Here is a 27,572-nt window from a genome sequence, read left to right on the forward strand (position 1 = left end):
CAAATATGGAACGTTCTTGGAACCAATCACAGGTGGATGCGATTTTCGGTGTTCAATTCAAACCGGAAGAACGTCGTTTGTAATCGGTGATGTGAAATTCGACCGTTTCCACGCGGGTCGTCGAGAGTTCACGACGAAAACGAAGATGAGGATGCGGTAAAGACCGACGCGGAGGATCCTTCGAATTTTGAGGAAGGTATCCGACGATTTTCGAGGCGTTTTTCTACCTTACCAACGCGTCGAGAGCGTCGAGGTGGCCACAAGGTATTCCGTCCGTAGTGGATCAGCTTTCGGATCATCCAGTGCGGGTAGGAGGTCGTGCGTCGAGTTTACGCGTCTGCGCGTTGTCCCGTTACCGCGCGTTTCTGGTAGGGTTTCGGGATCCTCCTGTCGAAAGTCCAGATAGACTGGTTTTCGAGGTAAGCGCAGCACTAACAACCAGCCAACGGAATAGCGCAATACAAGATGGCGAACGATCGTCGAGTACCTATTGCGTCGTGAGTTTATCATTTTGCGGGGGGGTATTCGGCGGACGGGTGGCTCGGAAATCCCCAGGATTTTTTGGGTGGCGGTCCGATTATTATGCCCGTTTCGAGAATCCCGTGTCCTTCGCTCGCTGTGTTCCGGTGGTGATATCCGTGTTTTTTGTTTCACTGATCCGTCGTCGCGGCTCGGTGCGGGGAAGCGTGAAATTCGTCGCTCGCAATACCCCGACAGTGGATCGGTGCGTGTAAACCCCATCGTGCGCGAATAACAAACAAACAAACAAACAATGAGCGACGTCACCACCATAGGAGATCCAGGAGGATTTCCGGATCCGGACCTCGATAACGTGCTCGAGGAGAAGAATCAACTGATAGCGAGACAGTACGCGGAAATTGAGAGGCTGCAGCGGGAGCTGAACGACGTTATCGGCGAGCGTGACGCCTTGTTGTGTGAAGTGTCAAAATTGAAATTCGAACTCGAGATGGCCGATCTGAAACGACTGCAGGACGACAGGTAAGGATTCGTTCGTTTTCACCACCGGCTTCGATTTTCGGCGAAATTCGTCGAGAACTTTGAGAACTTTTTTGGATCCTCGGAACCATGTTGCGACCAATGGTCACGCGTGCACGGTGTGTCGTCTTCCTGTTTTTCGGTAGTCCGTTGAACGTAGTTATCGCCGTCGGAGCAATCTCTGTGACATTATCATTATCTGGCGCGATTGATTGCACAGTCGTCGTCGATATCTGGTTTTTAACACCGAACGCCAACGCATAACCGATATCGCTACCTTTGAACGGAAGCGATGTATTTTATCTCGCATCCTTGTTTACTCCGTTTTAGGTTGAGAGAGAGAGAGAGAGAGTGACGCATAACTCAATCCGCGAAAACGATATCGATACTTTCCATTGAAATCTCGTGTTCCCTGATCATGATTAGCGCGTTTGTGTCGTAACGAAATTTCACCGTTTTTAAACACATATATAATATACATACGCCGATCGTTACGTCGACGAGTTGACGTAAACGATTACGTGTGGTACGTTTCGTACTTACGATCAAGAGATGACCGAGACACACGGCGTTACACGCGGTCGATCGGTAGGTGAAATTTATTACGATGCGGCGTGTATAACCGGTTGCGCAATATCAAGTTCATTAACGATCCGTGAAAACTGAGGAACGATCTTCCCAACGAATCTGCAGAATGCGTCGTTTTCCCCGAACGGGAGAAGGTGGGAATCTCGAACAAATCCCGAAGGAACGACACCGGGAGCCGGTGGTATTCCCGAAATTTCGATAAACGGTAACGCCATTCGCGCTCTTTTTTCAGGCTTCCGAAGTGTGTTTTTTTCCACTTTCGAAGACCCTGTCCATTCGTGAATCATCCGCCGACCGCAATAGTAGTCGCTTGTTGTTTATCAGCGCTGACCGCGGATAGCCGAGTTTCCAACCAGATACGGAAACCGCCTGGATTTGACTCTCTTATCTCAATCCGTTGATACTTGATAGAAAAATTTCCAAATCGATCGAAAGCCGATACTTTCGTCGGCGCCAAAGTCTGTTAATTCAGACCCTCGGAAACACTTATCTATCGTGACCGGTGTCAGACGTTCGTCTCTCGGAAATTATCTCTGCGACACGAATTAACGAAGTGCACACTGCGGTCTGAGGGGGTTGTGAGAGAAAGAGATAGAGAGAGAGAGAAAAAAAATCTGCCGGTGCCGAAAGTATAGTCAGAATCTGGCACTTGAGCACCGGAGAGACGTTGCCGCGAAATACTTGACGGGTGTCTCGGGGTCGTGAACCCCGTGGACCGCGCACACGTGAGGAAGAACCCAAAGTCACCGGGGAATCGTTGTATCTGGCTTGCGGTGTGAAACGCGAAAAAATGAAAAAACAAAAAAAAAAAACGTAAGGACTCGAACGAGGACGAATTGTTCGGTTCGAAGAGGCCCAAGGCCGACCGAGGGGCAGCGAGGTGTAAAAATGTGGAATTCGGCTGTTTCGGAATAGCGAGTGATATCAGTTGGCGGACCGCCGTCAGAGTTTCACTCGACGCGACTGACTCGGTGCCAAAATTCACGAGATACCTTGTTCCAACTCCTAGGGAAATCCATCTCGCCTCTCGCCATTGACATTCGAAGGACTCCGAGAACTTTTCGTCGATGTCGTCCAATCGATGGCGCGGTCGCTCTAGCGCGTTTGTTCGCGATTTTCAGCTACCACATTTTTACCGAGAATTGCTCGAGGCTGGTCAAGGTCACGTTCACGCGGTTCGTGCCGAGATCGAGGCACCGAAATTTTCGCGTGACCGGTGAAACTGACAACGGCCGTCCAAATACCAAATATGGGGCGAGTTTAATTAAAATAACACTTTAAATCCAAGGTCGCGGTGGAACGGGGCGAAACTCTTTCACCGCGGGCACGTGATTCCGTTGGCGCATCAAATTAATCATGCGACAAAAAGAGAAAAAAGAGAAAGAAAGAAAGAAAAAAAAAACGCCCTCGAATACTCGGAACCTTAGGTCAGTTAGGCCTTCCAGTGACCCGCCCTAATCCCTAATTGTGGCTGACCGAGGGACGGCGGCGTGACTCGAGTCAAGTCAACCGCGACGTGTGACGCTCGGCGATTGGAGAAAAAAAAAAAAAAAAAACAATTATTCATCATTCTCCGAGGGACGGGAGAAAAGAGCGCGAGCGAGAGGCCGCTGGTTTCTCGACCGCTGGCTCATCTAGTGGGTCCGGCAAAATTTTCGCACTCCCGTTGAGAAGTTGAGCGAGGTTCGACGGTCAGTTGGAAAAGCAACGCCGACCTTTGGCGTACTTCGCGTCGTCTGTACGTACGTACACCGACCGTGATCATAAGTGAAATATGTAAACACCACGACGCTATCTGATTTAGGTTGGCGCAAAATATCCCTAGTCGAATTTCACAGCAGCGCCACAGCAGAGGTGGGGGGGATCGCATCGAAAGGCGACGATCTGTCACGATCCACGGCGCGTTTACCGAAAATATTAGAATCTATCTGTCGATAATATCGTAGAAGACACGACCGATGTTGTTATTTTTGATCAGAGAAATGATACGGTGAATTAAATGGGATAGGATGATCTCCGTCGATGGCAGAGTAGACACTCGCCATTGACGCATTCGAAACGAGTGTTGTAAAAAAAGGACAATAAACGAGACGCATCAAGGATAATAATTGCACGCTAACTTCTGATCGCTAATTCCTTCGGACTGCCAACGCGTCTCGTTTATCGTTGAATCATCGTTGAATGGCTGCGTCAGTTTTGTGAGGTTAACACGCCGTGGATCATGGCGGATCGTGGCCGGTCGACGGAAGTCGAGCGCCGCCGGATCCCCCCGACCTCCGCTGTGGCGCTGCTGTAGATTCGACTAGGGATATTTTGCGCCAGCCTAAATCAAATCGCGCGATGCTTACATCCTCCACTTATGATTACGGTCGGTGTACGTACGTACAGCTGTGAAACACGTATGGAAAGAGAAATGCTGACGGGAGTTCTCGGAAGCGTGCGACCCTCGTTTTCAAAAATTCATCACGCTCTTCGGCTTTCGGTTACGCGTACCGTAGGATCCATACAACGTGTTTTCTCGTCCGCCGAGTGTAGCCGCTTGTTATATTCGCCGTGCGTCAGAAGTACGGGGAAGAGGGGGGAGGGGAAGGGAGATCTCGCTGCAAGACACGTTTTTGAAAAAAGGCTACCGCGAAACCCGGTTTAATTGGATGAAAAATTTTCTGCCCGTGTGCGAGAATCGACCGGGTGCGAGGCGAGATGGTGAGAAAGAAAAAAAAAAAAAAAAAGTAGGCGCGCTGCACGCGCGGGGCGTCGGGCACGCGCCTCCTCTGCACCGCGGCTCTACATACGACCACATTACTCGACCAATCAAGGCCAATTAATTTTTTTAACTAAATCAGCAGCGTCGTATCGTCGTCCGGAAAATCTAATTGACCCGGGCCGCCCAAAGCGAATAGCGACGGTTTTAATAAACGCTTTGATTTTCGTGGAATGAGGTTGTCGCTTTTTCTTTCAATGGGTTCGTTCGACCGGTTCCCACGTGCGGATGACGATATCTTGAGAGAAAAAAAAAAAAAAGGATCCCGAGCCGAGACAAGATCGCCGATATTGCGCCAACCGTGTTCCGTTCGGACACTTCGAGCGGTTCGCTACAAATACGTCGACACCAGGGCTGCCGTTTACTGCCGTTTATAGCTATAGCCAAGGCTGCATTTCCATCCTCGGTTGACCTCCTTCGGTTTTCTGTTTACTCGATGCACTCGGTAGATGTTCGTTTTATGCACGATGCGTAACGACTTCGAGAAATTTTCGAACCCTTTCGGATATCCTCTGCAATCCGTTAGTCCGTTAACGATATATCCGTCGGTCGTACAAAAAACAAAAAAAAAACAAAAAAAAAACAACGTTCAAGTCATCCGAATCTGGATTCGATTCTGCGACGAAAAAATCAAGCGGGGGGACGACGACGACGACGACGACGACATATCCGTACCGCTCGTATGACATTGAAATCGGACTTTGGGTCGCTCATCTCCGCGCCGGTGCGTCACAGCAATTAGAAAGATAATAATTTCATTATTCGCCCAGCTGTGCCGGTCGTGGTCTGAACGAAAAATCGGACGATCCGACGCGAGCACAGGCGGCAACGATCTTCTGGTCAATGTCGCGGATGAAGTTTCTCCGCCGTCCGTCCGAAGTTAGCACACGTTACACTTCGGACAGCGATATTTGACGTTTCCGATGACGTAAGAAAAAAAAAAGTAGACGATGGGGAAGACGTTGACTACCGAAGGTGCTTTCGGTAGTTTCGGATTCTCGCGCCCCGCACATTCTCTTGCACTACGGAGAGTCGAGATCAACGCGGGTTTACCACGATTCTAAAAATACCGTCGATCCGTCGGACCATCGCAGAGCGAGCGCGATCGTTCCCCGCTTTTTATTTCACTCGTTCTCTACTCCCGAACGCTTCTCCTCGCCACTTTTATTTTTTCCTTTTTTTTTTTTTTGGTTTTTCCTTTTTTTTCTCTTCTCTTTTCTCCCTCGGGGTTGTTTGCTTTTGTTGAAATACCGTACGGGTGTATATATAATAGTAGCGGCCCGGTTGTTTGTGATTTCTGAGAAATGTAGTGCGCCGAAAGTACCTAACCGAACCGTAATACCACTTCTTCGCGGTTAAACGTTTTTTATGTAGACACCCGTCCGCACACTTGTATTCGGTAAGGGATACCGTTTCCCCTCCGCAAGGTTGCGGGCCGACCCACACGCTTACGGGAAAACGTTCGGTTTCCAGGAACGCGTCTTTCCATTCGCGGGTCGAAAATAATGATGACGGGTCGAAATCCCTCGGTCCGATATCCCGATATTAATCCTTTCCCTCGATCCTTCGGCCGCGTCCTTTTTCGACGTCCGTTTTCGACGTCCGTTTTCGAAGTTCGCCCGTGATGGGAAACTCGGAGTTTTCTTCTCCTCGGGTTATTCCGACCGGATTCAAGCAATCGGTGACAAAGCGTGGGCTCGCCCACGCCCCGTGGGAGCGGGGGATCTCGTAAATCGCCGGAGGCCACTCCGTAGTATCGGCGTTTCGATGATCTATCGGCTCCGTAACTTGCGACCAATAGGAGGAGCGATCCTTGACGTACCTAAAGCGTGTCCCAAATCCGCGTAGCGAAGCGATGATTCGTTCCAAAGACACCGCGCGCGCGCGCGCTGCATCGGATTCCCGATTGGCTCTTTGTTCTTTCCCCCCTCCCCCCGCCCCCCCCTCTTCGTCGTAGTTCGGCGAACTTCGGTTTTTCCGCGATCGGACGATTCCGCGACGATATATCGCCGCGGGACGATCCGACTCCCGCGCCACCCGGTACGTAGGACTGGAAAAGAGAACAAAAAAAAAAAAAAAATGTAGCCGTGCGACCTTTTTCCTCAGGGTGGCCCACGAGCCTCCCGAGACTTTGGAAAACGTTCGCGCGTCGAAAAGTGGACCGAAAAATATGAGCAACGTAGTCGACGGGGTTGGTGAGATTTATTTTTCCACGCGCCAACAAAGAGACCGACTTTTTAAATCGGTGGCTCTCTCTCTTTCTCTCTCTCTCTCGCGTCTATTTTTGACGTATTGGCTTACCCTCCGCGACGTGTCGGGGACGACTCCCATTCATTTCGTAAGATCGAATTTGTCGATTGTTTCTTCGTCCTTGTCGCGGGAGCGTGTCGATTGTCGTTCTCCGTTGCGTTGTTTTTTCCCCGTCTCTCTCTCTGTTTAACTGAAATTTTTGTTCAGAACTCCTAACGTTGTAATCCCCTTAATTGGAACTCGACTCGCGTTCGCGTGTAAAGTGGCGGGGTAGGAATGATATTAAATTACCGAGAGCCAGCCGTTCCGTCCGTCCGTCTACCTGTGTGGGGAATTCCACGGTAGGCAAAACTCCGTTCGCCCTTTATCCGAATAGAGTTTGCGAGAACCGTACGAATTGCGAATAATTAATTGAAAACATTCGCCGCTCGCTTCCGCAGAACCCCTAAGAGTCAGCCAGCCGGTCTTCGGGCGGCTTCGACGACTCTTCCGTCACTTTACCATGCGTTCGCCATTCACCTTCGATTCACACGGTATAAAAGTTGTTGTTGTTATTGTTGTCATGTACACGTAGAAATTCAACAATAGGAATAATGTTACTTTGTATCGGTATACCTGTTACTTTATGAAAGCGCGTCGTTTGCTTCGGCAAATAAAACCGTGTTCCTAAATCGTCCGAGTGTAACGAAGAATAAAGAAAGAGAGAGAGAGAGAGAGAGAGAGGAAAAAATGAGAAAAAAAGAATCCCACGACTTAATAATAATGCAAACGAACGTAACGAAATTAAACAATACAAAGAGCCGGCCGACCTTTGAACGCCGCCGACAAAGACGACGAAAGAAAAGAAAAAAGAGAAGAAGAAAAAAACCAAAAAGACTCCACGGTCCAGTGATCGAAACGAGTGCGCGACGCGGTTGAGGGGTGGGGGATGGGGGGAGAGAGAGAGAAATTTTGTCAATTCGCCGAAATGCGAAGTAGAGCGGCCACCCTTTTTCCTCTCAATTTTACTCGAGCGTCGCCGCCACGTGATATCGGGCGGTCTGAATGGCCAGTGGATGCGGACGTTTGATAAGGATGTGGAGTAGCCGGATAGAATAATGCGAAGAACTAGAAAGCGCGAGGCGCGCAGACGCCGATTGTGGCGATGACGCCGGGCGTCGGGACGCCGACGTTCCGCCTCCGAAAGCGCCCAGTAGTAGTTCCGTCTAACGATTCTTCGTCGGGCCTTTCATTGACCGCGCGAAAAAAAAAAAAAAAAACAACAAAGAAAAGAAACGAAAAGAAAAGAATGAAAGGAACGAAAAAATAACGAAGAAAAATTGGTAATGGGATGAAAAAGTGAGGAAGAAAAGTGAGGGATCAAAAAACCGTGAAAAACGGTTCGTCGCGAACGGTGGTGTCTCGTCGTCGCAGCGTCTCTTTCACTCGCGTCGTATTTAGCGTGCGGCGATATAACGTGTCACGTGTATCCGAAGAAAAATATTAGCTGCTTTTTTTACTTTTTCTTCTTTTTTTTTTTTTCTCGTTCTTATTATCCCGATACGTCACCGCCCGCGTCAGAGAATCGATATGCAATTAGAAACGTGACGCAGATGGGTGATTTTTTGACGTATCGTTGAACGGTCCCGAATCTTTGGGGAAAAAATTTGATTGTATAAAAATGAAAAAACTATTTTTAAACCGTTTCCACGCAAAGTAGCGAAGATCAGTGTTCGTACGATGTGAAGTGCTGCGATCCGCTCAGTTTTTTTTTTCCAGATCAAGTGAATCGCAATTCTCATGCATCCCGCACAACGGAGAGACGTGAGGTTCGTTATTTGACTTTTAAATGACGTATGCGACGAGAGAAGATGGGGAAAAAACTCATTTCCATTCAGATGGAATTTTGACTAATGCTAATCGTTTTTATTTCTTTCTCTCTGATTGAAATTATACAGACGTAAGACGAATCAATTATAAAAGTACGATCTGGGATTACTTTTGTTCTTTTCCTTATTTTTTTTTTTTTTTTTTGTGGAAACAATTTATTATCAAAGTTTACCATTTTTTTTTTTTTTTTACATTTTACCGCAAATCACTCAACGCACTCGAATTATTATGATTCCGCATACATTACGCCACTCGGCTCGGTCAGTGGATCAAGGCTCTCAAGCGGATAGGTTCAGAGCTCCTTTTTTATAACGGTCAATCTTATCAACCGGATAGAAACTGTACGTATAATGGAAGAAGCGAGCTTGAATTATCAGCGCGGCGAGCTTCCGTGACGTTGCTTTAATGTCATCGAAATACCGTCAAATAATTCCTTGCCACGGACAATCGATATTCAAGATTTTCGACGAGCGAATTATAATCCCTTATTAACCTCCTCGTCGCTCTTTCTTTCTCAAGGATGTCTTTTCTTTTTTTTTTTTTTTTAAGGACCACCGAGATTGCCAATGAACGAAATCGAAGGAAAAAGAGAATCTTCTTTGTGCGGTGAGAAAGTTGTTCGAAGGTTAATTTTCTCGAAATTTGTACTTACCCACCCACCTCAAGTTTTCGAGCGCATGAAATTTCTCGAAATTGCAACGGTTGCGAGATATTTCGATGGGAATGTTTTCTGGGAAGGTGAACGTAAAACGACGTGTGCATTTCTCATCGAGTTTCAATCCGGGTTTTCTAAACATCTCGAAGTAACGGTTGCGCGCGTGGGTATTACATAAATATAAAAGATGGCGGTTCAGCGGCGTGGGCAGGCCATAACCTACAAACAATTCGAGCGTGGGCAAAACCGCTTGCCACGAAATATTGAAGATCGTCAGTTCCACGTTCGAGTTGATGAAGAGAGACAAAAGAAAGGGAAAAAAAAAAGAACGCTTAATTTCTACAAATCGATACAAATCTACTCAGCGCAAAGTTATTTTTACACCGTCCGTAATTGGCGTTGCTTACAAATTCGCGGAAACAAACGAACGTTCGTATCGCTTCGTCCTCGTTTTCCCCTGCGCTCCTTTTGCCACCTACGTCGTTGCACCCCCGCGAAAATTTCTATCGATTCCTCCTGAGCCGACGGTTTCGGGAGGGTGAAGGATAATAAATTTTATTGCACCCTAAAACCAACGCCCCGCTCGTGCACCGGCGGTGACGAGGGGGAGGGGGGCAACAACGGCTGCGCCGCCATGTGCCCGTGCAACATGCACGCGATATACGTATACACTCGACGACGATGCTGCGTGCGGCAGGATTTATAACGCAACCGATGCAGACGTGGGGTCTGCTTGTTATTTGGCGAACGACATTCGGGTCGACGTACGTTAACAATCGTCGTCCGCACGAATATCGCGAACATGTTCGGAGCAGACGCGGCTGATGAATGAAATGAAAAAAAAAACAGAAACAAACAGCAAAACAACAACAAAAAGAGAAACAAACAGCAAAACAACAACAAAAAGAGAACGCGAAAAACTGCAATTGTAAATCGGTGACTTTGAACGGTAGGCGCTCATCCGAGCACTTTGGATGATTGACAACACGTCGCACCGTGTCGAGACTCTGACTCTGACTCTGTTTTTGAACTTCGCTACAGAAAAAGCTTCGACGACAAAGGTAACTGAGCGGAGAGACTCCCGTTGTTTCAAAAAATGCGTGAGATCTTCCCGTCGCTTCTATGCATTTTTTTTTTTTTCGTTTTTTTTCTCTATTCCAATCGAAAAATTCGTGATCCTATTCTCGCAAGGATGGTCAGAAAAATTTTCCGCTTCCGTCCAGCTGTCGTGGCGGGGAAATACGTCAGTTTGATATCGATTCGGGTAGAGTAGAAGGAGAAAAAAAAAAAAAAAAAGAAATAATAAAAAAAACTACCCTTTAATCGGTCTGATTCACGAACGCACCCAGTACGCACACACACCGTTTTTCATGCACCACGTGATCTCAATTACACACTGTACACACGAGCGAGTGACTCATACGGAGCGAGAACGGGGGAAGTAGAAGAAACGAGAGAGAGAGAGAGAGAGACGGATGGAAAAAGTCACGTCAAAAATGTTACGGGGCATTCGTTAACACACATGTAAGGGGGACTCGGAGGATCGGTGGACCCGTGGTGAAGCCGAGAGAAAATTTTACCACACGCAATGGTGCCGATGGTGACACTTGTGCGGTGTTCCACGGTCGCCTCTCTCGAGGGATCATCGTTCGCTTTTTGGTCGAAAACTCGACGCTCTCGCGTACACGCGTCAGTCCCTTTGAACACGAGCTGCTCGAGAAACTCGAGGTAATTATTGACGATGCGACGAGGTAATATCCTTTGACGGAATTCGGGACTCGGTGAAAAATCAGCCCTCCGAACCTCTCGAGCCCGGAATTTCACGGGCTTTTCCAGTCTGCCTCGGACAATATTTTTTTCTTCTTCTTCTTCAAGCCCGAATCGATAATCGCCTCACTCCCAGAAACAAACAAATTATCTTCGTTCCGAATTAACGAATGAGAGTATTTTTAGGCGCGGGCTGTGAGGTGAGTAAGAAAAGAAAGAAAGAAAGAAAGAAAGAAAGAAAAAAAAAAAGACGGCGGCGAAACGCGACGTCTCTCGTTTCGCGAGAAAAACACCATAGCGTGTGCGACTTTCCAGACTGTATTGTGCGACATGTTCCACGTCCCATGGTGTAATATTGATCGCTGGGGGGTCGAAATTCTCCCCCGGGGTATTCCAGTTCCCCGCTTATGGGGCTGCCTGCCGTAGGACGGGGACGGGGAAACGTGGAAAGAGAATGGGAAATTCACGAAGCGTGGAGTAAACTCGGCGTAAGTTCCGCCACCGTGGTCGGACCTCTCGGCAGTAGCGTAGCCAGAGGCGGACCACCGAAATAGTCAATCTTCTCGGGACGGGAGGGTGGTGGAAAACGACGAGCAATTTCATCCATCGACGCCGAATCCCGTCCCGCTGGAATACGAGCTCCCGTGATCTCCGGGTTCGTTCCGACGTCGATGAGACAGAAATTTTGATCTCCCCATTTCCGATGGCCGAGCGAAACTAATTTTTATTCAGTGGTTACGCTCATGGGGACGCCGATCGCGACGCTCAGGAGTCAGCCTGCAGCTGCGGGGAGCGCACGCGATAAGCCTCGCTTCGCAACCGGTAGCGAGTGGGCGCATCGAGAAGCCGTTCGAAAAATGATCCGATTCGCGTTTAACGTAGAATTTTTACGTTAAGATCAGCTACCGCTTCGCCGGACGCTCGGGGCTTTCGAAATCCTCGAACAACGCCACACGCCAAAGTCATCGGATAAGTGTAAATTAATCAACGACAAAAATGCAACGCGGGTTACCTAGCCCGGCGGGAATGCGGGAGTTCGCTGCCTGTTTTACCGACCGAACTTGCGATAAATGAGCGCAGAATTGTTCCGCACCGGACCGCATGCGCGGTAGATCGCCGCGCGCCTCTACCGCGCATGCGAAATTTTCGAATCACTCGGCGAAACAAAATCGCACCGCGATAAAAAAATACGAAATTTGAAGGAAATGTTTTGAGCTACCAACCAGATCAGATCAATTCTTTTCATGATTTTTTTTCCAGAAATTGTAAAACAAGGGCAACGTTTTGCGGGCGATGATTTTTCAACTGCGTCAGCCCTGGAGATAATTTATGAAAGAACATTCCTTATCGTTGTGCTCGATGTGTGAAATATGTCAGTGTCAATTGATAAAGAGACATCTATCTATCTCACCTGTGAAGATCAATGAAAATCGCACTCATCCGAGCAAATTATTAATAAACTAAAAGCGCAGATATTATATCGGAAAAGTTTTCAACTATCTCAACCTTTCATTCTCTACCAAACGATTAAACTCCTCATCATTTCAAACCTCAAGTTATCTCCCGTGTCAAATTTCCTGGCCCGTTGACATCCTCGAAATCGATTCGAAGGGCAGGAGGGGTGGTGGTGGAAGTGAGGAAAACAAAATCGCAGAAAATTCGTACGATTTCGTTTTTTCTTTTTTTCCAAAGGTCTGTCGAGCCACGGCAAACATGTTTACTCGATATTCGGTAAAAACAAACGTAACGTGAGATAGGGAGTATATAAAGTTACGGACGAACGGTTATTATCATGCGATTTGTTGAGACAGGGGCGTTGTAAACCGCAAATTCGACTGGTACTGCCAGACGGTTGTCACTCGTTATCTGCTTCGGACGAACGGATGACGAATCGGGCGATCGTCGTTCGTTGTTAAAACGAATAACGACGATCGCTTTAATAAAAAGTGACATTCGTCGTTGCGGGGCACGTGATTTTCAACGTCGACTTGCTTCACCACCACCCCCCCACCCTTCCGAACGTCCGCGTCCCCTAAAACTCGTTACGTTACGTACTGCGCGTCAGCGAAAATTCGATTTCTATTAATTTCGATCATCCCGTTAACGAGGCACGGCTACCCGCCTAATAATTATCGCCCGACGACGACGATCGGCTCCCGAAAACGCTCCAATTAAAATCATCGAGCCGTTTCGGAGTCTGTAAATAGAAGACGCCCTAAGCGTCGTTGAATCGTCGGGGATATTCATTCGCTATAATTTTCCGACTTTATTAATTAGAGGCTCGTTAATCCGTTCGCGAGAGTACGAAAAATCGCACCAGTTTCGTTGTACCGCGAGAAGTGATCTCGGCGGGATATGTAAATTTTCGTAGGCGAGTTTTGATTGGTCTTTCACTTTCCTCCAATCGGGAGGTCCAATGGGTAACGAACTCGCTCACCTTAGATCCTCGAGCTCTGGCAATAACCGAATGATTATTTTATCGCAGTTCCGTCTTTTCAACGATCGCAAAGACTTATCGTACCAGCGGCATAGGAGCACCGCGATAAGATTAACCTCGACTAATTTGTATTGCTTGTTCTCCTATCTTGCGCTAAATATGACCAATATCGTTGTACGCGTAGCGGCGGCTCGGCCGCTCGTTTGTTGTTCTTTTTTTTACTTTCTCCAATTATAAAAAATCACAAGCGATCGTCAACGATGTACGACGATCGGAAGTGTAATTTCTGTGCTATCGAAACTGTGAAAATGTGCTTCGCCGTGATTTGCTGTCGTCGCGAATATTACAGGTACAACGATTCCCGTGATTTTCCTCGAATTTCGCCTCAAGTTTACCGTACTCTTTTGACATTTGATGTGCCCAAAACTTTAGGAAAAAATTCAAGAAATTAACGTGGATTTTTCATTTTCTGTTTCAGGTGAGTCTCCCCTCGACCTCGGGGTTCCCCTTGGTATTGTTGATAGAAGCGTCCACATCGTCTTTTTATTCTTCTTCTTCTTCTTCTTCGGAGTTCGCGGAGATATTTTTAGCCGTTAAGCGTGCTCGCAGCTATAGCGCGGTAATATGCAGAATAACTCCGAACTGGTTTAACTGGTTTAACGCGCTACGGAATTCGCTGAATCCTTTTGTTTGCTAATATTATTCCAGCGGTACGCCGATTCAACGTTAGAAGATCAAATGCCGTCCGATTAACGCGAATCGCTGAAAAAAAATGAGGACCATTTTTCCCTCGAATCGATTGTTGTTATATTCCGAATTCACGCGATCTACGTACGGATAATATCGTTTCGAGAGACCCGGTCACCTTCACTTTTCAGACTGTGCCTCCGCAAAAGCCCGAGTTTCGTTAACGTTACTCGTGTTGCCGAACCTAAGGGGCAGAAGATGCCAGCAAAAAAAAAAAAAAAAAGAAAAGAAGAAGCGACAAACAAATCATAACCGTGCCCTGCAGCGATAATTAATTCACTTTCCCACTGGTTTTTTTTCTCTCCTTTCCTTCTTACGTATTTACCCCGGCTCGAAATTATTCCGGTAATAAAAGTTTCACCTCAGTTTTTTCAAGTAAACTAACCTCGCCGTGAGAAATACTGCGATTAGGCGAACGCATCTGGTTCACGTAATTAAAAATTCCCCCTCATTTTGTTTTGTTTTTTTTTTTTCTTCTTTTTTTTTTACACGTGATACTCGACAACGAAAATTCAGTACTGCGTGAAGCGAGCGCATTCGTAGAGCGGATTCGTGTTGCATACGCGATCGTGATGTTTCGATTCCCCTACGTTTTATTTTCCGTTCTCGTCGGTTGGATTTTTAACTGTTTTTTTTTTTTTTTTTATAGGCAGCATTATTTTTGTAGTTGTGCAGTAGATCGCGCGGTCTGTTATCTGTCTCGTTATCGCTGTATTTTCGTTATTGCATTTTATGTTTCCACAACAGAGGGAAACGCTTCGACACGAGTCGAGTGCATGCGACGTAGATTTTTCGCATCGCTAGAGGATCGTAAGATGCTCGAATTACGACTCGATGAAACATCTTTCGTTTTTTTTGTTTTTTTTTTTTTGTCTTCCGTCGACTTTTTTCTGGTTATTAAAATGCATCTGTATCACTTGGTCAACATGGCGGTCGGAGTAACTGTTGAATACGTTTTATTTAAAAAATCGTAACGTCGCTTTCCCCACCCGCACGTGACAAGCGTTTGTCCCACATGTTCAACTGTCGAATCGAGGAATCGTATCTACGTGTCACAATCTGCATATGTGTATAAACGCTACCCGTCGAAACAACGGTGCAGTACAACGTATGTTATACGTTTAAGTGCATTATTGAATTTAACTATATCCACGCACGCGAAACTGCTATACCATTATCGGCAAAAAGTTTCTCTTCGACACGGCAAACACGATTGTGCTTTCCATTGTGTTCTCTAGAAAAACTAGTCGTTCAAATTCTTCTCTCCTTCTTTTGTTCTAGTACTTTGAAATCGTCCGGAACAGTCTCCGGCGTCTCGTTAAACTTCCGACGAAATAGAAGCACATCAGGGCAAGGTAGAAGCACGGCAGGAAATAGAAGCACATCAGGACAAAGTAGAATCGCATCAGGGCAAAGTAGAAGCATAGCAGAAAATAAAAGCACATCAGGGCAAAGGTAGAAGCACGCAGAAAACAGAAGCGCATCAGGACTAACAAGTAAAGGCACATCAGGTTGAAGTAGACGCACATCAGGGCAAAATAGAAGCACATCAGGACGAAGAAGAGGCATATCAGGGCAAAGTAGAATCACATCAGGGCTTAATAGAGGCACATCAGGAGAAAATAGAAGCGCATCAGGACGAAGAAGAGGCACATCAGGGCAAAGTAGAAGCATAGCAGAAAATAGAAGCACATCAAGACAAAGTAGAATCACATCAGGGCAAGGTAGAAGCACACAAAAAATAGAGGCACATCAGGACGAAGAAGAGGCACATCAGGGCAAAGTAGACGCACATCAGGGCAAAATAAAGGCACATCAGGGCAAAGTAGAATCACATCAGGGGAAAAGAGAGGCACAGCAGGCAATAGATGCGCATCAGGACGAAGTAGAGCCACATAGCACAAAATAAAGGCACATCAGGGCAAAGTAGAATCACATCAGGGCAAAGTAGAATCACATCAAGGCAAGGTAGAAGCACAGCAGGAAATAGAAGCGCATCAGGACAAAGTAGAGCCACATCAGCACAAAATAAAGGCACATCAGGGCAAAGTAGAATCACATCAGGGCAAAGTAGAATCACATCAAGGCAAGGTAGAAACGCAGCAGGGAATAGATGCGCATCAGGAAGAAGTGGAGGCACATCAGCACAGAATAAAGGCACATCAGGGCAAAGTAGAATCACATCAGGGCAAAGTAGAAGCACATCAAAAAATTGCGAGGAGAAAAGAATTGCTCATTTATGAAGTCACTCGGTCTGCGGTAGTAAAAATTCAAAGCGAAACAACATTCGTTCGAATTAACTTTTCAGTTAGGTAACGAACAGCTCGAAGCCTGCGGTACTGTGCCGTTGCGTTACGTTACGTTACGTTACGTTACGTTACGTTACGTTACGTCGCGTTTTACCAAGTTACGTCCAGTCGACTCATGAATATGCCACCGACCGTGGCCGACGTCATGAAATAAAGAGAAGGAGATGAACAATTCGATCAAAAATTTCGCCGCTCCGGTCGTGATGTTACCGCTGTAGGTTCCAGCTTTCGATTCAACGATCAGCCGGTGAACACGCTAACATCGTGATGTGAAATTAGCTGCAATTAATATCGAGGTAGGAAGGGGGAAGTGAAGAAATTACTTATCTTGTCGGTTGTTCCTAAAAATTTGGCACCGATTCACCCGTTGATTATTATCCAGTAACTGTAAAGCTATGAAGTAATCCTCCTACTATCTTGTGCCGTTTACTGTTATTCGAAATCCAAATCTTACCGAAATACAAAAAGAATTGAATAAATTCTTCTTTGATTAAATCTTACGTTGTAACAGTCGTTTACAGTTACTCGGTGTACCTACGTATACGCCAGAATATCTGGTTGGGTCGATCTAAGGTAAATAAATTTCCATCGATTACGCGTACCGCAAATTTGTCTCTTTCGCGCCGATAAATCAGTCGGAACAAACGGAATCTCGTTATTTATTTCGATGATTTTTACCCGTACGCCGCATTCAACGGCGCTGCCAAGGACGCTCGGCCGTACTATCGCGGTGAATTTAAGTTTTTATCGTCGCCGGTGCGCTCACCTGCGCACCGCTCAACTTCGCGCGTAACGGTTCCAATCCTATCTATTTGCAATTCCGTGGCAGAGGTCAACGATGAACGAACAGTTCGGACGCGTTCTTAACTGTTCACGTGGTCGTTGTTACTGGTAATTCAATACAGTTTCCACGATGAATCGCTCCTCGGAGTTCGTTCTCCATTCGATCCGCCCAATCATCTTCGTCGTCGTTATTCCGTGTCAGAAGCTGGACTCGCGTCGGATGATTTTTGAATTCTCCTTTCCCTCTCCCGTTCACGTCTTCGGACCAAATGTTACATCTCCTACTCGCGCATGCTTCTTTCCGCAATGGTCGCAACGCACAGAGGCGGTAAACTGTGAGCGCATATTCCGGTCCCGTTCAATCGGGTTCTATCTAAAATCGCCTGGCACGAGGCTGCACCGCGAGAGGATAGATAAACTCGTTACGCAAGAAGGTCATTAAATGTCGTTACTCGCGCCACGCCGCCGCAACTTCCAACCGCTACCACCACTCACGGACTCGCTCGAAGGTGCTTAACGGGCTAACTTCTCGAATGCTTCGCGGCAGCAGCGGCGGCGGCGGCGGCGAGTCAATTTATAAAATGTTACTCGAAAAGTTGTTCGTAAAATTTTCAGTCCTACCGCTCTCCGCGTCTACTCAGCGATCAGTCAGTAAGTCAGTGAGTCACTGAGTCACCGAGTCGGTGAATTTTGGTGTTCCGAGTCTCGCGGCGTTCCAGTCGTCCGTCGAGAAGTTCTTTTCATCTTTTTTTTCCCTCGCACTACGGTCGTAATTTTCAAAGATATGGTAAAATATTCAAACGCGACTCCAATTTTAACTCTATTCTTCGCCGTGTGAAAAATTGCCCGTTCTTTCTTTCAATTTTTATACATGCACTTCGTCCGCGCACAGCGAGTACAGCGGGATAGAAAGTTGGATTAATTTTAACAAGAGTTGAAAAAACTCTGCGAGTTTGATTGATGTAAACTTTTTCTGATGTTTTACGATACAAAATGAGAATAAAAAAATGAAAATAAAAGACAAATGGGCCGGATTACGTTGATTTTTTTTTTTTTTTCAATCTAATCCACTACGAAAGTAGTCGGAACGGGGTCAGGTGCGGGTATATTTGTTTATTCATTTTCTCATCCTACGTTTCCGCTTTTTTTTTGTTTTTTTTTTTGAGACGGATAAAATTCTGCTCCGAAAAAAAAGGAAAAAGGAAGGAGAATCGCGCGCGGAATATCTTCAAGAAATTTTTCACCGGCTATAAGCGGCTTAGCAAAAACCACCGCTGAACTAATATTGATTCTAATACTAAAAATCTGCTCGTACCGCGTCATATTCTCGTTTCACCGGCGTATTATGGTTTAATCGAATAACATCCGCATGAACCGGCTACGCCCGTTTTAAATTAAAATAAATTTAGACCGGAACCAAATTGCGGCAAATTGGATTCTCCTACTTCCCTATTTTTTCGGTAGAAAACGTTCCGAGATCGCTCGGGATTTTCTCAACTATGAAAACCGGAGCTCGGAAAAATTCTCAACGGACGTCGACCGAAGAAGTCGGCTGAATTTAGGAAATTCAGTTTCGCGACTGACTGACGAAAACTCGCGAAAACTGAACCGACGGCGAATTGTTTACAATTCTCAAGGCTGATCTTTCGACACTCCACGCTTTCCGATTCGACACTTTTCCACGAACCGGAATCCAGATTTGGCGAAATAATTCACGCCAGATTCTTCCTGAAACTGATCGAAAAAAAAAAAAAAAAAAAAATGAACAGCGTCCGAGTACCCGAGAAAGAAGAAAACGAGTACACGAGTCTATTTCTCAACTTCTACAAAGGGATTTGTTGAGGGATCAAAAAAAAAAAAAAAAAAAACAAAGAAAAAAAACAAAACTACTCCACAAGCTCTCATACGATTCTTCTAACGAAATCAACAATTTTGGCGACTCGCCAAGTTTCGATGAACGCTAGGCCACACCGTTGGTCGGAAATTTATTCCAGAAATAAAAAGCACGCGAGCTTTTTCTTACCCATCGCTACACCAGAAGCGCACTATTTTCCAGCCCTATCATCTGGTCTATTTTAAAAACTGGACTAAAAAATCTATGCGTACATCCCACAGCTCGAGAAGCTCTAGATTCCCGAAGAAAACACGACCCCCCCCCCCCCCCCCCCCCCCCCTCGATTCCCCGAAATATTCGGATCGCCGTTTTTCTTTCTAGAAACCGAAAGCAGAGAAAAAGCCTTCGCCCAAAAAAAAAAAAAACAAAAAAAAAAAATAATGACGGTTCAAAAATTGCCGTAACTCGTTGCATCGCTAGTGACATTCGATGACACGAAGTAGTAGTCGTTTTCCACATGGAATCGTCGACTATTTTTGCCCGGCGGTGCCGATCCGCCGCGGACTGCCGCCGGTGGGTTACCGGTGAAGACCAGTCGGTGTTTCGAACTAGACGTCGCGGAGTAGTAGGGGATTCAGCGTGGTCTACGTCGAGTTTGAGGTCGTGCGGCAGTGGTAAACCAACACCAGAGAATCCAGTCATGCTGAAACCATCAACCTCTAGCAATCGCGCGTTCGTTGTTTTCCGTGGCTAACTAACGAACTTATTTGAAAAAGAAAAAAAAAAAGAACGTATCGATTCGCGGTCGTCAGTTTTACAGGTGCAAGTCGAGTCCGTTCGACGAGTGATATTTTTAGGATAAAAGTACCAGGTGTGTTTCGTGGGTGATTCCGAACGATCTGAACGGTCAATATCCAAATTACCATCTACGAAATATGTAATTGACGTGATCATTTGGTCGATCGATTTTGCATCGGGGCGACGTTGAGAGGCTGAAAAACCGATCACCGTGTGATCCCGTAGTCGTTTGCAATTTTGCATTTTGCATTTTGCATTTTGGATTTTGCATTTTGCATTTTGCAAATTTCTAGAATCACGATTTTTCAGGCATACATATATCAGCCGGTTGTCTAGGATCGAGATCGTCGTCGGCGATCCGCGATAGTCCTGCGAACGGTGCCATTCGGATTCGTTGACCTCACGGTTGTGAGTTTTTGCGTTTCGTAGCAAGTGAACGTTGTGTCGGAAAAAAAAAAAAAAAAGTGTATCGCCGTTTATCCGTTGGATCCGTCGGAGTGGCGAGCGCGCGGCTCCGTGCACGGCGTTGTGGAAAGTTGGCGGTGGAAAAAAAAAAAAAACAACAACAACAACAACGACGACGAAACGAAACAAAAGAAAAAAAAAAAACAAAAGAAAGAGAGAGAAACAAAATAGACGTAGTGACAGGCGACGAAAACTAGCCCGGAACTTTCTCGTACGGTTATGCAAAACGCGTTACGACGATGAATTGCACGCGTCACTACTCGCCCGAAATCCAACGTTCTCCGTGTTTTCGAATAACCCGCATGTAGTACTAGTGCGCGACGATAACTTCGCCCGACGAAAAGACCTCGTACGACTTCGGTACGACCCGCTGAAACGATTTCGGTCTACGAACGAAACCGGCGAACTCTGTGGAATTTTTTTTTCAACAAAGGTGACCTCGGCGCTTTCCCTGTATGAATTCTCGAAACAAACGAATGACTCTGATTAAACGAACGATACCCCCTTGAGGTTTGCCGGTGTCTGGATCCGATCTGGCTTATTGTATTCAATTGAGCGCGGCCGATCGAAGGCTCCCGTGACTCACGGTAATAAAAATTCGATCAACGATCCGCATTTTATTGTTTTAATTGTTTCGCGGTTATTTTCCGGCCGACTCGGAGATCGTACGGCACCGATCGTTGGCGGTCTCCGTTCGGCGTTTTCGACTTTCTCGAAATAAACGATTTTTCTAGGTAAAACGGTGTAATTTCGGTATCGGATAATCGATCGATCGGTTTTTGTTTTTTTTTTTTCTTTCGAATCGTTGAGACCGCGGGATGTGTCGAGTCCCATTAGATGAGAAGACGGATTTCGTTGCCCGCGGCTACCGCCGACGTTCACCGCGATTCAAAGGTCAATGAAAAACACACTTTCGTAATCGCATCTGGTAACAGAGGTGAGATTTTTATCTCCTCGATTCCTAATCGAACTGGACATTACGGTCGACGTATCTGGGGTTCGATGTGCACGCGTCAAAAATGATCGTCACCGGTGCTGACTCTATTTTTCTACATATTCTGACATCGGAAAATTGTCGTTTTCAACGACGTTAGGCGATCGATCGCATGATCGATTATTTCCCAAACATAACCAAAGAAAACTTTTCCATTTCCGGACATTGAGGATCCGGATTGGTCGGTTATTATTTTTATTATCGGATCCTGATGAATGAAAAATTTTGCCCCCGAATACGTCGAGACGGTGAGAGACGCGTATCGGCCTACGCCTTTGTCTAACTAGTGGTTAACTTTCACTGGATAGTAAACTTTTACTTTTCTAACATAGAGTAACGGCGACACCGGGCAGACTCTGTTAGACGGAGACACACGTGTATCGCGGGCCTCCGGGCAAAAGCAGATAACGGGCACCGACTCGACCCTCATATATTATTTCTCATTACCGTTCGCGACGTTCCTTCGTTCGCGCGAATTTTTCAAAAAATTGAAAGAACGATTAAAAATCAGCCAAATTAGCCAAAAAAAAAAGGCGTCTCTTCGCCCGTCCGGCCAATCACTGAGCCCGGACGCGCGTCAGCCGCACGAAAATCAATCAATCGGTCGATCGACGACGATGACCCCCCGTACTCGTTATTTATTCCGAGTTTGAAACTCCGAATCAACTCGTCCACCGCTATATCGTCGGTTGTGCCAGATATACGAACGGCATAACAAACACGTTCGACACTTACAACGAGCGGTTCTTCGACACGCGACACGCCGACCGAAGTAGGCGATTCGTTTTTCTATGCGGGAAACGTTGAATGACCCCCGCCGCCACCGATGAAAAGGGCCAAATTTTCGGCGCCTCGACTTCCTCGTCTCGTTTCGACGAAGAAACAAATAATTCCGGAGCGTTTCCGGATGTTATCGGCCGTCGTGTTCCGGGTGAATCAGATTCCGGTCGAACCGGTCCCTCGGAATTAGGAACATCCGGTTGTTCGGGGATTTTCGAGTACATCTTCGCGCGAACGCGACATCTGCATATGATGTATATTTATATATTTATATAAATATTGACGCGGTCCGCAGGATGTGAGCAATATAAAATTTTCTAAATAATCCCCGTTAGCTCGACGACGGCGTAGGTCGCCGTTGCTGCCCACGGTCAACAACGAGGCGATATGACGTTTAAAATTTATACTTGCAAATCCTTAATCGAAACGCGTAGGATGGACATACTAAAATTAGTATAGTTTCTCCTAGTCGTCGTCGTCATCGTCGTCGAACAACCGCCGTTTAAAAATGTAGAATACGTTTTCATCGTCGCCCCGTTTGTTTCCCCCCTTCTTTTTTTTTTTTCTTCTTCATTTTTTTTATCCTCCGCACGAAGTTCAACGGCGCTTCATAATTTCCCCAAACGGTACGGAGTCGCGATTAGAGAGTCCGATCGGAGCCACGATCCGTTCGATTTTTTCGTGCCAACGGTCGTCCCGATAACGCACGGCCAATCCGCGCTTTTATCGTCAGTTCTTTACTCTTCGCGCACGAACGATGTAATCGAGGCGTCTTCCTCTCGATCGTCGGCATCGGTGACCTCGATTCGCCCTCGTACCACCGCGTTCGCAGTTGTTGCGCGTCGGCGATAAAAACGCAACTTAACGATCTAATTTCGGCAATGGATGTATAGAAAATATCGATTGTTCCAAATTGAGAACAATGGGACACGCGGCGCGACGCGTCGCCTCGCGAATCTCCTACGACTCGCGATAACGAGACGCCCCCCCCTCCCACTTTTCGACATTTTTTTTCATCATCGTTCTTACCCTCCTTTATCCGGTTCGGCACGTATCCGAAACCCGTCGGCGGCTTCGAGATTCCCAATTGGCGAGGGAAAGGCTTTGGAAATAAACGCGGGGAGGCGATACACCGCGTGTGTGTGTGTCAAGGGTCGCGAAATTACACGCGTACTCCTCACAGCGGGAAAGTTGAAAGGCTTCGTGTCAGGGGGGGCGGGGCGACATCTGCAGGGATCAAAGTGCGCCGTCGTAACTACGTAGTCGTCCCGCGGCTCCGTTGTTCCCCGTGCACTTCCGATCTGGCCGTCTATTCGTTCCGTGGCGCGTAACGAGCGAGCGTCGGGCGTTGCGGATTTTTTTTCTCGCCCTTGCGTTTGTTTTTTTGTTTTTTTTTGTTTTTCGTCGTTTCCTCAGCGAGTCCGTCGGAGCGACGGGCGGCAGGGCGGTGGCGGCGGCGACGTCGTAGTAATGGCACTTTTCACTCCGCGGGAAACCCCGTCCTCTACTTACTTACTTGGTCTAGCAGTTTCTATTCAAGGATTACTGGGTCAAGCGGTTCTTAGCACGTCGAACGTGAACACATACGGTTACACCGTGTATATATACATTACCTACGTGACTCCGGGGAACCCGCGTAGACCTTCTGGAAAAAGTTGAGCTCGATCAAAAGTTCACGAGTCAACGATAATATCCCGGCAAAAGTTGAAAGTTGAAAGTTTCACCAGCGTATCTGAAACAAGGGACTTTCGGACACCGTGAAATCAATTTCCGATACGCGTACCTCGAACCGGGAAAAGGAAGGTCAAATGAAAAATCGACTTCCACCTCCGAGTCGGAAAATAAAAATTCCACCCATTTCTCCTCTGCTCTTCGAAATTGTACAACAAACGAAAAACAGATGAGATCTTCGAAACTTCGAAATATTGTTCGGAGTAAATTTCGAAAAATGAAATGATGAGGAAAAAAGGAAAAACGGAATCTTAATTACATTGTAGCGGGTGGCAGCATCCGGCAAGGTCAGTCCATCGACCGAAAGCCAAGCTTAGCGGGGCTTCGTGATTTTTTTTTCTTTTACCCCCCACTCGATCGAATCGATACCAGGTCATTGTTGGTAGCGGTCGGTACACACCGGATAAAAAAAGATCCGACTCTACCTACGGATTCGAACTCTTTATCAATTCAGGTCAATGCTCAAAGAGATTCGTTGTGGTTTTTTTTTTTCTTTCTTTTTTATTTCTACTTCTTCTTTTTCTTTTTCATTTTTATTTCCTCCGCAGAGTCACCAGGTATGCGATCAATTTTGAATCCACTCGAAATGTCGTTAATTAATTCGGAGGCACGGAACGGACGGAGGAGGAATGTTATTAATTGTCGGTGAAAATTCAAGTGGGCTAATGTTGTGTAAGAAAGTTTCGTTCCGGTTTTTAGTTGAAAAAAAAAGAGGAAGAAATAAAAAAAAGAAAAAAAAAGAAAAAGAAAAAAGGAAAAAACACGAAGAACGCGAGGTGCTTCGATGTTAAAAGGAACGAAAAATAGCACAACAAACAACACGCGGAGGGCTTAGTCTTATAAAACTAAACGGATGATGTTATTTATAAACTCGCGGTGCCCCCGACCCCCTCCGCCCCCGGCACAGTTCCCACCCCCCCGTCGCGAATTTTACACGCCAAGTTGAAGGACGTATTTAAATGAATCCAGACAATAGATACGGAGGCAAGTTTTATCGATAGTGGGAGGTCAACTCCCCACCGAACTAGCCCGTTTGATTGCCCCCCCATATCGCGGCCACCCGACACCCACCGTCTCCTCTCCCACAGACCCCACCGTCCGTCCGGTTGACCAAGTCGCCTCGCAAAACTCCGACTAAAACACCGCGCGGTAGTGTTGAGTTTGTTTGTGGGGACGACGGTGTCATGCGGTGATCTCTCGCGATCCGGTGGTATTATTCGCTTATACGGTATACAAATTGCGAAAACGACGCCGTTTCGTTTCTACTTCGAATTTACGCGATTTGCGCACGTACCCAACGCAACGCAACATGCGCTCGGAAAAAGAAACGGACGTAACGCACGGACGTCCCGAGAGCGACGGAATTGTTTTATTTATTTCATATTTTTTTTCTTCTCCTCACTTTTGTTTCTTCCTCGGTTATTCGTTTCGTAGTTTACATCGCGATTAACGACGCAACCTCGCGAGTGAAGGTGGTCGACTACTTAATCTAATCGCCGACCGTGCCGTTCGTCGTCACCTTGTCAAAAAAAACTCGTTTTTCCTTTTTTCTATCCTCTTCGAATTTTCCTCCATTCTTGGGATCGAAAATACGAAAAATTTGCATTTTTTCCATCAACCGAACACCGCAACTCTGGCTTCCGATGGTTCAAACGATGGAGTAGCCGCGCTACTCGATCGGTAATTTTTTTTTTTTCTTCTAATTCGAAGATCTTTTTTTTTTTTTCTGAACGGAGGGATAAAAAAGCGCGAAAGATGTTGCGGTCGTTCGCGGTTGGCGAATAGATGATTTTCGGTGGAACGCGTGCGACGTGAGCCTTATTTATTTATTTATTAGAATATCCCGTTGCTTTGCAGGTTTTAATTTCGAAAGTAAATTGGCACCGGTTGACCCCAGTTAACATACCTTGACTGGCCTTCAACTTAACTCGACCGTACTGACAACTGGAAATCGTGCGAGTCGACCCAGTTTCACATATGAAACGTGTGACAACAACCTTACTCCATTAAGCCGTGCGGATAACCCGTGAGACGGCAACGAAAATTACACGCGTGTATACGTATATTTCGTCTTTGAATTTCAAAAAAAAAGAAAAAAAAAAACTGGCACGAATTCGCCACTATCGGAATTATATGTATATAATGTCGCGTGGAACTGCATGAGAAAACGGCGACAGAAGAAGTCCACTCGTCGTGTAAAACTCGCTCGACTACATGTACACGTCAATAAAATAAATAAAAAACATCTCGGTCGTTCGGATAAATAAATATTCATCATCGCCGATCCCCAGGGTATACAGAAACATCGGACTAATTGTGTCGTCTGATCGTTAAAAGGAGTGTGTGTACGAGTGAAGTTTTGCCAAAGATAAAAAACAAAAAAACAAAAACAAAAAAAACAACAACAAAAAAATAAAAAGTAATCGATAAAATTGCGATGGATCCCTAAAAATGTGCGAAGGGAAAATTTCCTTCGAACATTATTGACCGTGGTGAAAATAAAACAGTGGCGATATCAACGAACGTCTAACGATGTTCGGTGCTTCTGTGGTCGAACAACGCGACAGAAGACCAACTGGATGTGGTCAGAATCATCATTATCATCAAATGGTTCGCACGACGAAAGTTCACCAAAGTTCAAGAACCACCAGAGTAGTGACGGTTCAGGAGAGAGTCGTCAGGTCCAGACTTCAGCTGGGATACTCGACGCCCACGGCCTTCATGCATCGGTATTACATAATTTTCACCTAACCTAACCTTCGTTATAGGGAATAAATTCGAGCGAATTCGGTTCGACACGTTTCCCAAATCAGTTCGATGACGGAAAATCTCGCGGGCGTATCGGACGTCCGTCTTTCGCGTTCGGCTGGACGCACATTTTCGATACTACGATCGTCAAAGGTCAGGTTAGGGGTTAACGAACGATCCACAAATCTCGTGGAACGTAAATCGACTAGACTATTTACACGGGTTTTTCCTCCGAGTCGCCCGACGTCGTACGTCCGTTGATATTCAATGGTATCTCTCGAATACGGTGCAATTCAAACATCAATTACCCACCGGCCATTACGTAAATTCGCCAGGAATGCCAACTGCTGTAAAAATGTACGATGATGCGGCACAGATGGTAGGATAATGGCGGAAAGAATTTCGCGTCTGACGCGTCCGCACGCCGCTTTACCCCCGCAGTATTTCCATCGTCTCGTTCTTCAATTTTTTTCTCTCCTCTCTTTCTCTTTCTCCGCGCACTCGAGCGACGTCACAGATTTATAAATCTGGTACGCTTGATACAGTAACGAGATTTAGAGATCAAATGTCGTCGAAAAAGGAATGAAACTCTACACGCGGAAACGAAACGCTGCGGGAATATATTAACCTGTAAAAATGAAGGAGAAGCTACGAACAGAACAAAAAAAAAAAAAATGGAGAAATTTTTTTATAAGCGTGTGTGTGTGCGTTTGTTGTATTTCTTTTTTTTTTTTTCTGCGGTTGGATATGAAATATGCATAGAGGATTATCTTTACTTATGGTTAATGTACAGTTACGCTTGTAGCGTATGCAGTTCAACGTATACACATATGTCGACTGACTGACTGACTGACTGGCGCAATACATAAATCCAGGTTGCACACGCATACTCTAATAGGTTGTACGTTAGGCGCATTGTTTTTTGTATTTGTTTGTTTTATTTGTTTGTTTTGTTTTGTTTTGTTTATTTTTTTTTGTCTTTTTGTTTAATTTTTTTCGTCATCGTCGAACGAAGAGTACAGTGGGTACGTACGTACTCATCACCTGCGCGTACGTCGAG

At 46.1% G+C, this 27,572-nt stretch overlaps 1 protein-coding gene across 8 annotated transcripts in view; it reads left to right on the forward strand.

The window, feature by feature from the left end:
• Positions 1–292: 292 nt before the first annotated feature.
• LOC105691688 (IQ motif and SEC7 domain-containing protein 1) overlaps positions 293–27,572 on the forward strand; it is a 41,052-nt gene continuing 13,772 nt past the window's right edge. Inside the window, exons 1-2 of one of the 8 annotated variants that reach the window (XM_048655972.1) lie at positions 19,459–19,902; positions 26,056–26,493. In XM_048655972.1, the coding sequence (XP_048511929.1) occupies positions 26,297–26,493 (197 nt within the window). In that variant the 5' untranslated portion in view covers positions 19,459–19,902; positions 26,056–26,296. Of the gene's footprint in view, positions 1,000–8,153; positions 8,404–13,486; positions 13,673–19,458; positions 19,903–23,473; positions 24,993–25,484; positions 26,494–27,572 lie in introns of those variants that run through there. The other 7 variants (XM_048655973.1, XM_012410374.4, XM_012410382.4 and 4 more) reach the window with 7 other exon arrangements.

The sequence above is a fragment of the Athalia rosae genome, chromosome 5 (assembly GCF_917208135.1).
Source record: "Athalia rosae chromosome 5, iyAthRosa1.1, whole genome shotgun sequence".
NCBI lineage: Eukaryota > Metazoa > Arthropoda > Insecta > Hymenoptera > Athaliidae > Athalia > Athalia rosae.